The sequence below is a fragment of the Bubalus bubalis genome, chromosome 9 (genome assembly GCF_019923935.1).
Source record: "Bubalus bubalis isolate 160015118507 breed Murrah chromosome 9, NDDB_SH_1, whole genome shotgun sequence".
In the NCBI taxonomy this organism is placed as follows: domain Eukaryota; kingdom Metazoa; phylum Chordata; class Mammalia; order Artiodactyla; family Bovidae; genus Bubalus; species Bubalus bubalis.
The window spans coordinates 30,087,433-30,100,251 of record NC_059165.1 but is presented as its reverse complement, the minus strand read 5'-3'; the positions used below and the strand labels follow the sequence as shown (position 1 = coordinate 30,100,251).

Below are 12,819 nucleotides of genomic sequence, written 5' to 3'. Positions count from 1 at the left end.
GTGTTGTTTGTTTGTTTGTTTTTAATTGAGTATAGTTGATTTACAGTATTATGAAAGTTTCAAGTATACAACATAGTGATTCCCAATTTTTAAAGATTATACTCCATTTGTAGTTATTATAAAATACTGGCTATATTCCCTGTGCTGTACAACATATTCTTGTAGTTTATTTTACACTTGTTAGTTTGTGCCTTTTAATCCTCTACCCATGTCTTGCCCTTCCCCACTTTCCTCAGTGGTAGCCACTAGTTTGTTCTCTATAAATCTGAGTCTGTTTCTCTTTTGAATAACATTCTACTTTTAAAAGTTGTAAAGGAAGGAGACTTCCCTGACAGTCCAGTGGTTAAGACTGTACTTCCACTGCATGGGGTTTGGGTTTAATCCCTGATTGGGATTTGAAGATCTCCCATGCAATGCAGCACAGCCAAAAAGTTTTTAAAAAAAGGGGGGTTGTAAAGGATGACAGAAAGGTTTTAAAATTGTGAACTTATTAAGAAAGTTTTTTTCTCTTCTAATTAGCGTAATTGATTTAAAGGAATTCTCATCAGTAACAATTTTAAATTGTAGAAACCTCATTTAAGTAACCCACTCCAGTCGGACATGACTAAAGCGACTTAGCAGCAGCAGCAGCATTTAAGTAAAACAATAAAAATAAAAAGAATCATTTTAATAATTACCTATGATTATGATGATTAGAAAAATTGTCATGTAATCAGAAAAATGGTGTTTGCCTCCAGTAGGTATAACCATGCTTGAAACAAAATCAAATTTGATGTTTTATTCTCTTCAGGTATTTTGCGGTGTCTGTTGTAATAGGAAGTGTAAATTGCAGTATCTAGAGAAGGAGGCAAGAGTATGTGTAGTCTGCTATGAGACTATTAGTAAAGGTGAGTATTAACCTGACATTTCTTCTTCCAGTAATTGAATATATCTTAAAAACAACTAGATTGTGACAAAGATAAACTTCTTTATTTTCTTAAGGCGAGGACCTAGTGTTGACTTATCTGGCTTAGGTGGGACATCCCAAGGCTTGGTTTCTCTTCTTTTTGTTCCACTCTCACAATTATTACTACCAGTCTGGAAAGGAAGCATTCAGTTTCTGGAATGGCAGTTCATTAACTTTTAACAGGTACCAAGTCCCTAAATGCTGCATTTCATCCGCCTGTTTGCTTTTGTCACCATCATTGTCATCCTCATCATCTTAATCTAAACATTTATAGAATATCTACCAGTAAATATTACCCAGTCTTATGTATTAATAGCATAAGGCAAGATAATAGTTCCCACCTTATGGAAAATTACAACCTACAGTGGGAATGAAAGATAAGATAGTAATACTTATAATTTTTATATAAATTCTTAGGACTGTTACACTATTTGTACAGTTTCGTCTTTTGCATTTTTCTCTCCTTTCTCAGTTTTATAATTTTGTTTGTATGTTTAGCTAGTTTACTATTATTATCAGCAAAAATTTTGGTGGTCTTACTTTAGTTCTCACAGTTGTGTATGTGTCTATATATGTGTATGTTTGTTTTTTTCTTCAAATACATGTTTGTTCCTTTGAGTACTTCTTGGCATTTTTAAAGATTTGTTGACAGTTTAATTCCCAGCAAATATTACTTGGGACTTTTAAGACCAGACCTGTGCACTAGCTCAGGTACTGCTTCCTGTTAGCCAGGAGAATAAATACCTGATAATAATTTGTTTTTCTCTTTTGAATGAAGATAAATTTTTTCAGCAATTCTTCAAAAAGCTCTGATGTGAGTCTGTTAGCCTGAGGTAAGCTGCTTTACTCCCTGCTGTTGACCTCTGCTCTGGAAGATAATAGAGTGTAAATCTTTTAATATTTCCACAATACCACCAGTCTTTATGAAGAAATTAAGTACTTATATATCTTTTGCTTATGCCATTTCAGTAGCCTTTAAGACTACTGCTGGTACTGTTCGCCAAGCAATCTGCTAGAATTAAGAAATCTTAGAGCAAGCTGCAACATAATTATCTCTCCTCAGTTAAAAATAAAGCCATGAAGATTTGAAACATTCTTCGAGTTGACAAGGCAGATTTTTAGGTGAACATTAGAACATACTCTGACTCTGAGGATCCAGGAGAGAAGATACAGTCATTAAGGAAACCAACTAGGAAACTGAGATCAAGTTTGGTTTATTAAAGAAAATATTTCCAATGGATTTGTTTTATTTAGATATCTGTTTTATTCTTCTGTTTTGATATAATATGTAATTTCATTTGTAGCTCTGTTTATCATTAATTTATACACCACAAGAAAACATAAATAAGTTACTTTAACACCAGCGTTAGGGTTGAAAAGAGTAGACATGATCATTTAAAATAATGTTACTAATAGGAGAAAAATGGCTCAAGGACTCTTTTAGGACAAATTCCAGGAAGAAGATAGTTTCATTATTGACTGGATAATGAGGAAGTTGTGCTAAAACTGTGTAAGTTTTGAAGAAGCATGCATGTGAGTGCCATTACATAAACTTAGGGCAGGTTGGAAATTACTTTGAAACTCTGGGTATTGTGTTTGGATTTTGTTTGGTTAGAGGAAGTCATTGCATGAGGGTGCTAATTCAGTGGCGCTTGGAGACGGTTATTGTAGCAGTGGCAGCATTTGTAGCGGATCAGTTTGGAGAAATGCTTACAGGAGGGCCCCCAGTGCTGTTCCATGTTGTGTGGGTGAAGAACCATCCAGCAGTGCTCAGGTACTGTTCAGTGCTTTAGCGATCCAGCTGAAAACAAAACATGGGACGTTTTGATCTCATAGAGCTTATGAATGTGGGGAGTGATGGATAGGCTAGCAAAGAGAATATCAGATGGTGATAATATTCTAAATAAAAATAAAAGTGTAAGAGGGATAGATGGTAACAGATTTGGGGGCAAGAGGTGGTTATTTTAAAAGGTGGTAAGAATAAGGGCTTATGATACTATGATATGTTAAGCAGAGACTTGAAGGAGATAAGAGAATAAAGCTATATGGAAGAACATGCCAGGCAGAGAGAACAGGAACAGCAAAGACCCTAACCTAGAAGAGTGCTTGCTTCATTGTTGAAGAACAAGGAGGCCTCAGTGGCTGTATCATGATGAGTAAGTAGGATTTTAGTGAGAAATGGTATCAGCTGACTAGGAAAGCAGAGGCGGGATTTATAGAAATGTAGACTAAGACATTTTCCTTCTTAGGAGAAGGAAAAGGCCACCCACTCCAGTGTTCGTTCTTGCCTGGAGAATCCCAGGGGTGGGGAAGTCTGGTGGGCTGCTGTCTATGGGTCGCACAGAGTCGAACACGACTGAAGCGACTTAGCAGCAGCAGACTAAGACAGGGTCTTGTGGGCCACTGTAACAACTTAAATTTTCATTTTAGTAGGGAAGCCACTAAGGATTTTAAGCAGAAGAATGATATGATATGATTTATGTCTTTAAAGAATCACTAGGAACTATACTGGAAATAGACTCTAAGGGTACAAGGGCAAAAACAGATGGTCATATTAAATAACAATGATTTTCTTTAGTAGATACCAAACATAAGCCAAAATTATATTGAATTAACTAATTGGTAGCTTATACTGAAGTAGAATGCTGCCAACTAAAATAAGGAAGTAAGAAAGTTATCTTTCCCACGTGCCACTTCTCGTTTAGCCATTTGATTTCTTTCTCCTTACAACTTGAAAAATAGAATATTTATCATAACTTACTTTGAAGTTTAAAAACATCTGAGATGAATTTTTTTCCCTTTATAGCTCAGGCATTTGAAAGGATGATGAGTCCAACTGGTTCTAATCTTAAATCTAATCATTCTGATGAGTGTGCCACCGTCCAGCCTCTTCAGGAGACTCAAACATCAAGTATACCTTCACCTACAACTTTACCAATCTCAGCACTTAAACAACCAAGTGTTGAAGGTAACTAGAAGAAAATTCTGTCTAATATTAAAGATAAATTATTAAAATAGACGTTTTCTAGTATTCAGGAATCTAGTGAGAACAGAGAACCTAGACTAGCTGCCAGAAGGAACTTAATACAGGGGACTGGTTAGAAGGGTATGTATGTTAGAAGGGTAGAAGAACAAAAAGGGCATGCTCAAGCGACGCTCAAGGGCGGAAGAAAAGCTATGACAAACCTAGACAACATAGTAAAAAGCAGAGACATTACTTTGCCAACAAAGATCCATCTGGTCAAAGCTGTGGTTTTTCCAATAGTCATGTATGGATTTGAGAGTTGGACCATAAAGAAAGCTGAGCACCAAAGAACTGATGCTTTTGAACTGTGGTGTTGGAGAAGACTCTTGAGAGTCCCTTGGACTGCAAGCAGATCAAACCAGTCAATCCTAAAGGAAATCAGTCCTGAATATTCATTGGAAGGACTGATGCTGAAGCTGAAACTCCAATGCTTTGGCCACCTGATGTGAAGAGCCAACTTATTGGAAAAGACCCTGATACTGGGAGGGATTGAAGGCGGGAGGAGAAAGGGACGACAGAGGATGAGATGGTTGGATGGCATCACAGACTCAATGGACATGAGTTTGGCAAACTCATGGAGATAGTGAGGGACAGGGAGGCCTGGTGTGCTGCAATCCATGGGGTCTCAAAGAGTCAGACACAACTGAGTGACTGAACAAGGGACTCAGAGATTAGTAAGTGCAGGAAGCAGCTGCTATCCCTAGGGTTGGGAGAATGAAAGGGGAGAGTCAGTGTTACTAGAACTCAGTACAGGAATACCAGGAGATGCTTGGTTCTCAGACGTGGTGTTCATGGATTAGGGTACCACATCATGCGGCTGGTGCTGTTGCTTCTAGAGGAACACCAAGTGGCAAATGCTGGGACCACTGAGGAGCCTCATAGGATTGGTGTTAAGATGACTGAAGGACTGTTCCCAGCTTGATTAATTGATGTAAGGAGTACTGAAACTCATGGGACATGTTAGGTATATCTGGTGGTGGTGCTGCTGCAGAGATCTTGGCAGAAACTAGAAACAGAAAGAATTCCTTCTCTTCCCACCTTTCAGTCTTCAGCCAGTGCCTGTCATTAGTACCTGTGACCAGAACCAACTAGCATGGGGGGCTGGGAATTGCACCTTTCAGATGTCCAAAGAGTATCAAAGAGCACCATATAGAAGGGTGGGCTTGGATTTGAAAGACAATAGATAAATAATTGGCATGTCTCCCTTTCCTTAAAAATCTATTTTTAAATATGTATTTCACTACAATAAAAAATGTTTCTTATATCTTCTAAAAAACTTTTAAAGATTTAAAAACCTTTGGGCGCTGTTCTTTTTTACAACCTATTGTAGTTTAGGATCTTGAGTAAAACCTGTGTAGACTTTCATTTAATTTTCAAATTGAAGTATAGTTGATTTACAGTGTTGTGTTAGTTTCAGGTGTATGGTGCAGTGATTCAGTTACATATGTATATATATTCTTTTTCAGATTCTTTCCCTTATAGGTTATTATAAAATATTGAGTGTAGTTCCCTGTGCTGTTCAGTACTGTGTATATTTTTTAACATAAACTATTAGTCTGTAACATGCTAGAAGATAACTGATTGTCAGACGAATTCAAGTATTTCTGTCAACTATTTTGAGTTTCACTTCTCTCTCACTTAATAGCTATATTCTATTTATCATGGTAACTTAAATAATGAGGTTCAGCATGTATGGTTATTATAACTCTAAAGATGATGAGTCCACTTTTTAAAATATTTATATATTTTCTTATATTGACTTTAAAATTATTAAATTCTGAAGCATTGCAAATACAAAAAAGATACCTTTTAAAATATATCCACCCACGTTGCAGAAATTATGTATGAGTCCAATTTTTTCAGTGTTATTTGTATTATGATATGGAAAGTTGGTCCTTTTGATGTTTATATGTTCTAAAATCTGGTAGGAATTTTCATAACCTTCCTCCATAGATGCTTTTTAACAAAAGGGAACAGATATGCTGACATCTAGTTATTTCCTCCAAATCTGAGAGGAAAATATTAATTACTATTAAGAAATATAAATTAATTGTATTAAAAAATGTAAATATCCAACATTATAAGAACAAAACATGTGCTTCTGTTAGAAGTAGAAGTTGACCTCCGATGCACAAGTGATCCCATTTCTTTTTTTTAGATTTTTTATGCTTCTTTCTTCTGTTCTTAATACTTTTTTCCCTTTGCTTATCTACCATGCTCTGATCTATTACATTTTCCCTCCCTGTGTCTTAGTCCCTAAATTTTATTTGGTCTCCATACTCACAAAGTTAGCCTTAAAAATGTAGGCTTTAAATCTGCCTTAAGGTATAACGTCTAAGGTATAGGTATGCCTTAAGGTATAAGGTATAACGATGTCCTTAAGGTATAACGTCTCTTGTCTACTCTTCTTCTGACTTTGGGATTCCTAGGGCCAGCCCTGCCTTTGTAGGAATTAGGAAAAAAACTATTCCGGGTAGATGAATCACAAAAAGCCATTTCTGTAGGCCTTGAAACCCTGAAATGCAGGGCTTGCCAATATTTAGAAAAAGCTTTTGAAAACTTTTCCTGACCTATTTAATATTAAATCATTGCAATATCAAATTAAAATGCTTTATTTTTTTAAACTGATTCTAGGATTATGCTCCAAAGAACAGAAGAGAGTGTGGTTTGCAGATGGTATATTGCCCAATGGTGAAGTTGCAGATACAACAAAATTATCATCTGGAAGTAAAAGATGTCCTGAAGACTTTAATCCTCTCTTACCCGATATGCCATTGGTAAGGAATCTAAAGAATGACTTGTTAATTTAGTAAAATTTTATTTTATAGGTAATTCCTTGCATGATTATTAGAGTCGTTTAGTTGCTAAGTCATATCTGACTCTTCGGCAACCCCACAGACTATGGCCTGCCAGACTCCTCAGTCCATGGGATTTCCCAGGCAAGAATACTGTTGTGGGTTGCCATTTCCTTCTCCAGAGGATGTGCCTGACCCAGGGGTTGAACCTGCACCTCCTGCATTGGTAGATGGATATTTTACCACTGAGGCACCAGGGAAGCCCCTGATTACTAGAGTACTTTTTTAAAAAGTCTTTGAGCTTCATTAAATGAGAAACATGATGTAGTGAATATATTTTAGATTTTATTTTTTAATGTCAGTTTAAGGCAGTGATTCTTAAAATTTTTTTTTATCTCAGGACCCCTTTATGCTCTCAAAAATTATTGAGAACGCAAAAGAACTGTAGGTTATGTGGGTTATATTTATTGATAATTACTGAATTAAAACTGACAATTTTAAATTAATTAAAAATTCATTAATAGAAATAATATTTTTATGAAAAGTTTTCAAAATAAAACTTTAGTGAGAGGAATAACATTGTTTTATATTTTGTGTGAATTTCTTTAACATCTGGCTTAATAGAAGATAGATTCTTACATCTACTTCTAAATTCAATCTGTTGTGATATGTTTTAGTTAAATGAAGAAAATCCTGGGACCTCACTGACTTCCTGAAAGGGTGTTGAGATCCCTGGACCACATTTTGAGAACCCCTAGTATGGGGAAATAGAACTGAGATTTAGTAAGGCAATTTAGACTAATTTGTTTAATGATTTTCAAACATTCAGTGAAGTATTTGATGGTAGTATATATTTATACAGACATACTAGGTGTTAAATAGAAGACATAGAATCCAAACCCACTAAGAACTCTTAATTGTAAAATAGTAATGTACTTACAAAAGCAAATATGAACATATGAAGTAGAAATCTTGTTTATTCATTAAACAGAGATTTATTGAGCATCTCTTCTGAGCCAGTTACCTGGTTTATCCAGGGTACATACATTAGACAAGATGCACATGTATCCTCTCTTCAAGTTCCCATACCGTATAAACTTAATGTTGTTTGTCAGTAAGAGTTCAAGAGCTAGGTTTTATAAGGAGCCATAATTACCAAAAGTATGTTCCTTAGCTAGCACCTACCCTCAATCAATATTTTAACAAAATGGAATTTTTACAGAGGCTAGTATTACTTGAGTTCATTAATAGTTCTCTACTGACTCAGGTTTGGCCAGTCTTAAAAAAAAAAGGGAAGGGGGGCTTAATTGAAGCAGATTTGATGTATAGTTTATTCCAGATGGCTACTGTTGTGGAATATATCTACCATTTTGCTTCCTAACCACTCCCCTCTCTGCCTTCTTCCCTTTTCCTCTCCCTTGCCACCTCCCAGCCAGGCTTTTTCGTCTATTAGGAGAAGTGCCTTGGGTTGCACTAATAAGCATGCTCACTTTGTGGTATGGAATAGGATCCTGAAGTTCTCCTTGCCTCCTTTTTCCAGTCTATAAAATTAAAGTCATACTTACCTGAGCATATAGTAAAGCTAAACCTGTGTTCTTGAATTTAGAAGCAAGATGGTACCGTTTCTTGGGAAATTTGGCTTCTAAAGAATTTCTGAGCCCATTTTGATTTTATTTATTCTTTTTCAAAAGATATCTTTGACTGTCTACAATCAATATTTCACATTTGAGCAGAGACCCTGAACTGATTTGGGCTTTTTCCTTCATATTTCACAGATGGTAAACACAGTGGATCATGCCCATTCTACTCCAGTGGAAAAACCAAACAGTGAGACAGAAGATACAAGAAATGAGATAATTCGAAGTCCTACTTCTCAGGTTCCACCTGTGGAAAAACTGCCAACAAACACAGGAACTGAGGAGTTGCCTACATCTGCTTCTTTTACACTAGATGATGATGTTTTTGCAGAAACCGAGGAACCATCAGGTCCTACTGATGTCTTGGTTAACAGCAGTTTACCTGTTGCTAGTACTTCAGACTATAGGTTATTGTGTAGTATTGATAATAATGTTTGCAATAAGATTAGTCTTCTACCTGATGATGAGGACAGCTTGCCCCCTCTTCTGGTTACATCTGGAGAAAAGGGAGCAGGTAGGATAGCAGTTATTTACATTTAAAAAGGAGTTTTGTTGTTGTTGTTTTTTTTAAAGAAGAATATATTGATGAATTTTGTCTCTGATATGTGAAATGTATTTTATTAAACTTACTGTGGTTGAAATATGTATGATGGCATGGAACACTAGTTTGCAAAAAGTCTTACTGTATAAAAGCAGTTCTAAAAATATCTGACCTCTTGAGTTGATTTGAATGTGATTCATGTATCTGGGTCCCTAATTTAAAGTCCGGTACAACAGAGAAATTCATAGACTTTAAGTCTTGTATTAGTTTTTACTCCATATCATTTTTTTTTTTTTAAGATGCATAGTGCCTAAAGAAAAGAATATTGGATTGGATGACAGAAATAGAAATTTTAGTTCCTCGTCTGCTACATAATATACCTATGACTTGAAGTATAATTTAATCTTCTGGGCCTCAGCTTCCTTTGTAAAAGAAGATAATTTAGGTGGTCTCCAAGGACCTTTCTAAGCTGAAGATTCTGTGGCTATCTCCCACCTTGGAATAGTTCCCTAAGAATACATCCATGTAACTGCAGGCGTTACACTGCATCCCACATGAAATGATTACGTTCTGTGCCTGATAGTGTAGTAGCATGAAGCCTAGGATCTCTGTTCTGTAAGTAGGAGCTATTTCATGATCCTAGTGATGGTGGCAAAACAATGCTGTAAGCCCTGTCCTTTGCATGCCATTGGTGTATTTTCCTGTTGATTGTCAAGCTCTTTCTTAGCCACTTATCTCTGACCTAAGGCACATCACAGCAAGCAGTATATACAATTTGGGTCTAGACTACTTTTAGAGTTGCAAATTTCAGAATTTATAATTGGAGTGGCTGGCAGATTGGAGTCCACTTTAGAAAACTGTCTTAAAAGCTTAAAGGTGCTGAAATTACATCAGTATGCTATTTAATCAACATATTTGTGCATAGACTATATATATAATTGATCAGAATTTATATGTATTCTAATATTAATATATTCACATAAATTGAAAAGTAAAAATTAGCAGTGTATAACAGTTGTCTGGTGGTTGATTGATTTCATGAGATGTGTTTTTGCTTTTTAACTGTGATCAAGTCATTGGTGGATTTATAAATGTGGCTTTTTTGTGATAGGCATATTTAATAGGAGACATGTTTATTCTAATTAATATGTTATTTTCATGTTTTAGTGCCTGTAGTAGAAGAACACCCATCTCATGAACAGATCATTTTGCTTCTTGAAGGCGAAGGTTCTTGTCCTGTTACATTTGTCTTAAATGCTAATCTACTTGTGAATGTCAAGTTAGCATTTTGTAAGTAACGATTTATTTTTCTTTGCCTAATTGGTAAGCAGGATTTCTGAATAATTAATTTCATTGTCAGGTTAAATTTTGATTGGCAACTGTAAAAAAATAAGCAGTATTGGATATTGATTTTTTTAGTCAAATATTATATAAATAAATTTTGCAGTTTTACATGCAGTGATTTTTGAAGTAATATTTTAAAGATTTTTACTCAGTTCAGTCTCTGGGTCATGTCTGACTCTTGCGACCTCATGGACTGCAGCATGCCAGGCCTCCCTGTCCATCACCAACTCCCAGAGCCTACTCAAACTCACGTCCATTGAGTCAGTGACGCCATCCAACCATCTCATCCTCTGTCATCCCCTTCTCCTCCCACCATCAATCTTTCCCAGCATCAGGGTCTTTTCAAAAGAATCAGCTCTTTGCATTAGGTGGCCAAAGTATTGGAATTTCAACTTCAGCATCAGTTCTTCCAATGAATTTTCAGGACTGATTTCCTTTAGGATGGACTGGTTGGATTTCCTTGCTGTCCGAGGGACTCGCAAGAGTCTTCTCCAACACCACAGTTCAAAAGCATCAATTCTTCAGTGCTCAACTTTCTTTATAGTCCAGCTCTTACATCCATACATGACTACTGGAAAAACCATAGCTTTGACTAGACGGACATTTGTCGGCAAAGTAATATCTCTGCTTTTTAGTATGCTGTCTAGGTTGGTCATAACTTTTCTTCCAAGGAGCAAGCATCTTTTAATTTAATGGCTGCAGTTACCATCTGCAGTGATTTTGGAGCCCCCCAAAATAAAGTCTGTCACTGTTTCTATTGTTTTCCCATCTATTTGCCATGAAGTGATGGGATGACATGCCATGATCTTAGTTTTCTGAATGTTGAGTTTTAAGCCAACTTTTTCACTCTCCTCTTTCACTTTCATTAAGAGGCTCTTTAGTTCCTCTTCACTTTCTGCCATAAGGGTGGTGTCATCTGCATATCTGAGGTTATTGATATTTCTCCCAGCAATCTTTATTCCAGCTTGTGCTTCATCCAGCCCAGCATTTTGCATGATGTACTCTGCATATAAGTTAAATAAGCAGGGTGACAGTATACAGCCTTGATGTACTCCTTTCCCGATTTGGAACCAGTCTGTTGTTCCATGTCCAGTTCTAACTGTTGCTTCTTGACCTGCATACAGATTTCCCAGGAGGCAGGTTGGGTGGTCTGGTTATTCCCATCTCTTTCAGAATTTTCCACAATTTATTGTGATCCACACAGTCAAAGGCTTTGGCATAGTCAATAAAGCAGAAATAGATGTTTTTTTGGAACTCTCCTGCTTTTTCGATGATCCAGCGGATGTTGGCAATTTGATCTCTGGTTCCTCTGCCTTTTCTAAATCCACCTTGAACATCTGGAAGTTCATGGTTCATGTACTGTTGAAGACTGGCTTGGAGAATTTTGAGCATTAGTTTGCTAGTGTTTGAAATGAGTGCAATTGTGTGGTAGTTTAAGCATTCTTCGGTGTTGGATTTCTTTGGGATTAGAATGAAAATTGACCTTTTCCAGTCCTGTGGCCACTGCTGAGTTTTCCAAATTTACTGGCATATTGAATGCAGCACTTTCATAGCATCATCTTTTAGGGTTTGAAATATCTCAACTGAAATTCCATCACCTCCACTAGCTTTGTTCATAGTGATGCTTCCTCAGGCCCACTTGACTTCGCATTCCAGGATATCTGGCTCTAGGTGAGTGATCACACCATCATGATTATCTGGGTCGTGAAGATCTTTTTTGCATAGTTCTTCTGTGTATTCTTGCCACCTCTTAATATCTTCTGCTTCTGTTAGGTCCATACCATTTCTGTCCTTTATTGAACCCATCTTGCCATGAAATGCTCCCTTGGTATCTCTAATTTTCTTGAAGAGATCTCTAGTCTTTCCCATTCTATTGTTTTCCTGTATTTCTTTGCATTGATCACTGAGGAAGGCTTTCTTATCTCTCCTTCCTGTTCTTTGGAACTCTGCATTCAGATGCTTGTATCTTTCCTTTTCTCCTTTGCCTTTTGCTTCTCTTCTTTTCTCGGGTATTTATAAGGCCTCCTCAGACAACCATTTTGCCTTTTTGCATTTCTTTTTCTTGGGGATGGTCTTTATCACTGCCTCCTGTTCAGTGTCACGCACTCTGTCTGTCAGATCTAATCCCTTGAATCTATTTGTCACTTCCACTGTATAATCATAAGGGATTTGATTTAGGTCATATCTGAATGGTCTAGTGGTTTTCCCTACTTTCTTCAATTTGGCAATAAGGTCTGATCTGAGCCACAGTCAGCTCCCTGTCTTGTTTTTGCTGTCTGTATAGAGCTTCTCCATCTTTGGCTGCAAAGAATATAATCAATCTGATTTTGGTGTTGACCATCTGGTGATGTCCATGTTTAGAGTCGTCTTTTGTCTTGTTGGAAGAGGGTGTTTGCTATGACCAGTGCGTTTTCTTGGCAAAACTCTATTAGCCCTGCTTCATTCTGTCCTCCAAGGCCAAATTTGCCTGGTACTCCAGGTATTTCTTGACTTCCTACTTTTGCATTCCAGTCCCCTCTAATGAAAAGGAC

General features: G+C 36.7%; 1 protein-coding gene across 7 annotated transcripts in view; it reads left to right on the top strand.

Annotated features, from left to right (window-relative positions):
* ZFYVE16 (zinc finger FYVE-type containing 16) overlaps window positions 1–12,819 on the top strand; it is a 60,377-nt gene that overhangs the window by 20,646 nt on the left and 26,912 nt on the right. For 6 of the 7 annotated variants that reach the window (XM_006065097.4, XM_025292276.3, XM_006065096.4 and 3 more), the window contains 5 exons: window positions 791–887; window positions 3,753–3,914; window positions 6,606–6,748; window positions 8,542–8,917; window positions 10,112–10,234. In XM_006065097.4, coding sequence (XP_006065159.1) covers window positions 791–887; window positions 3,753–3,914; window positions 6,606–6,748; window positions 8,542–8,917; window positions 10,112–10,234 — 901 coding nt within the window. The remainder of the gene's footprint in view (window positions 1–790; window positions 888–3,752; window positions 3,915–6,605; window positions 6,749–8,541; window positions 8,918–10,111; window positions 10,235–12,819) is intronic. The other variant, XM_006065100.4, reaches the window with a different exon arrangement.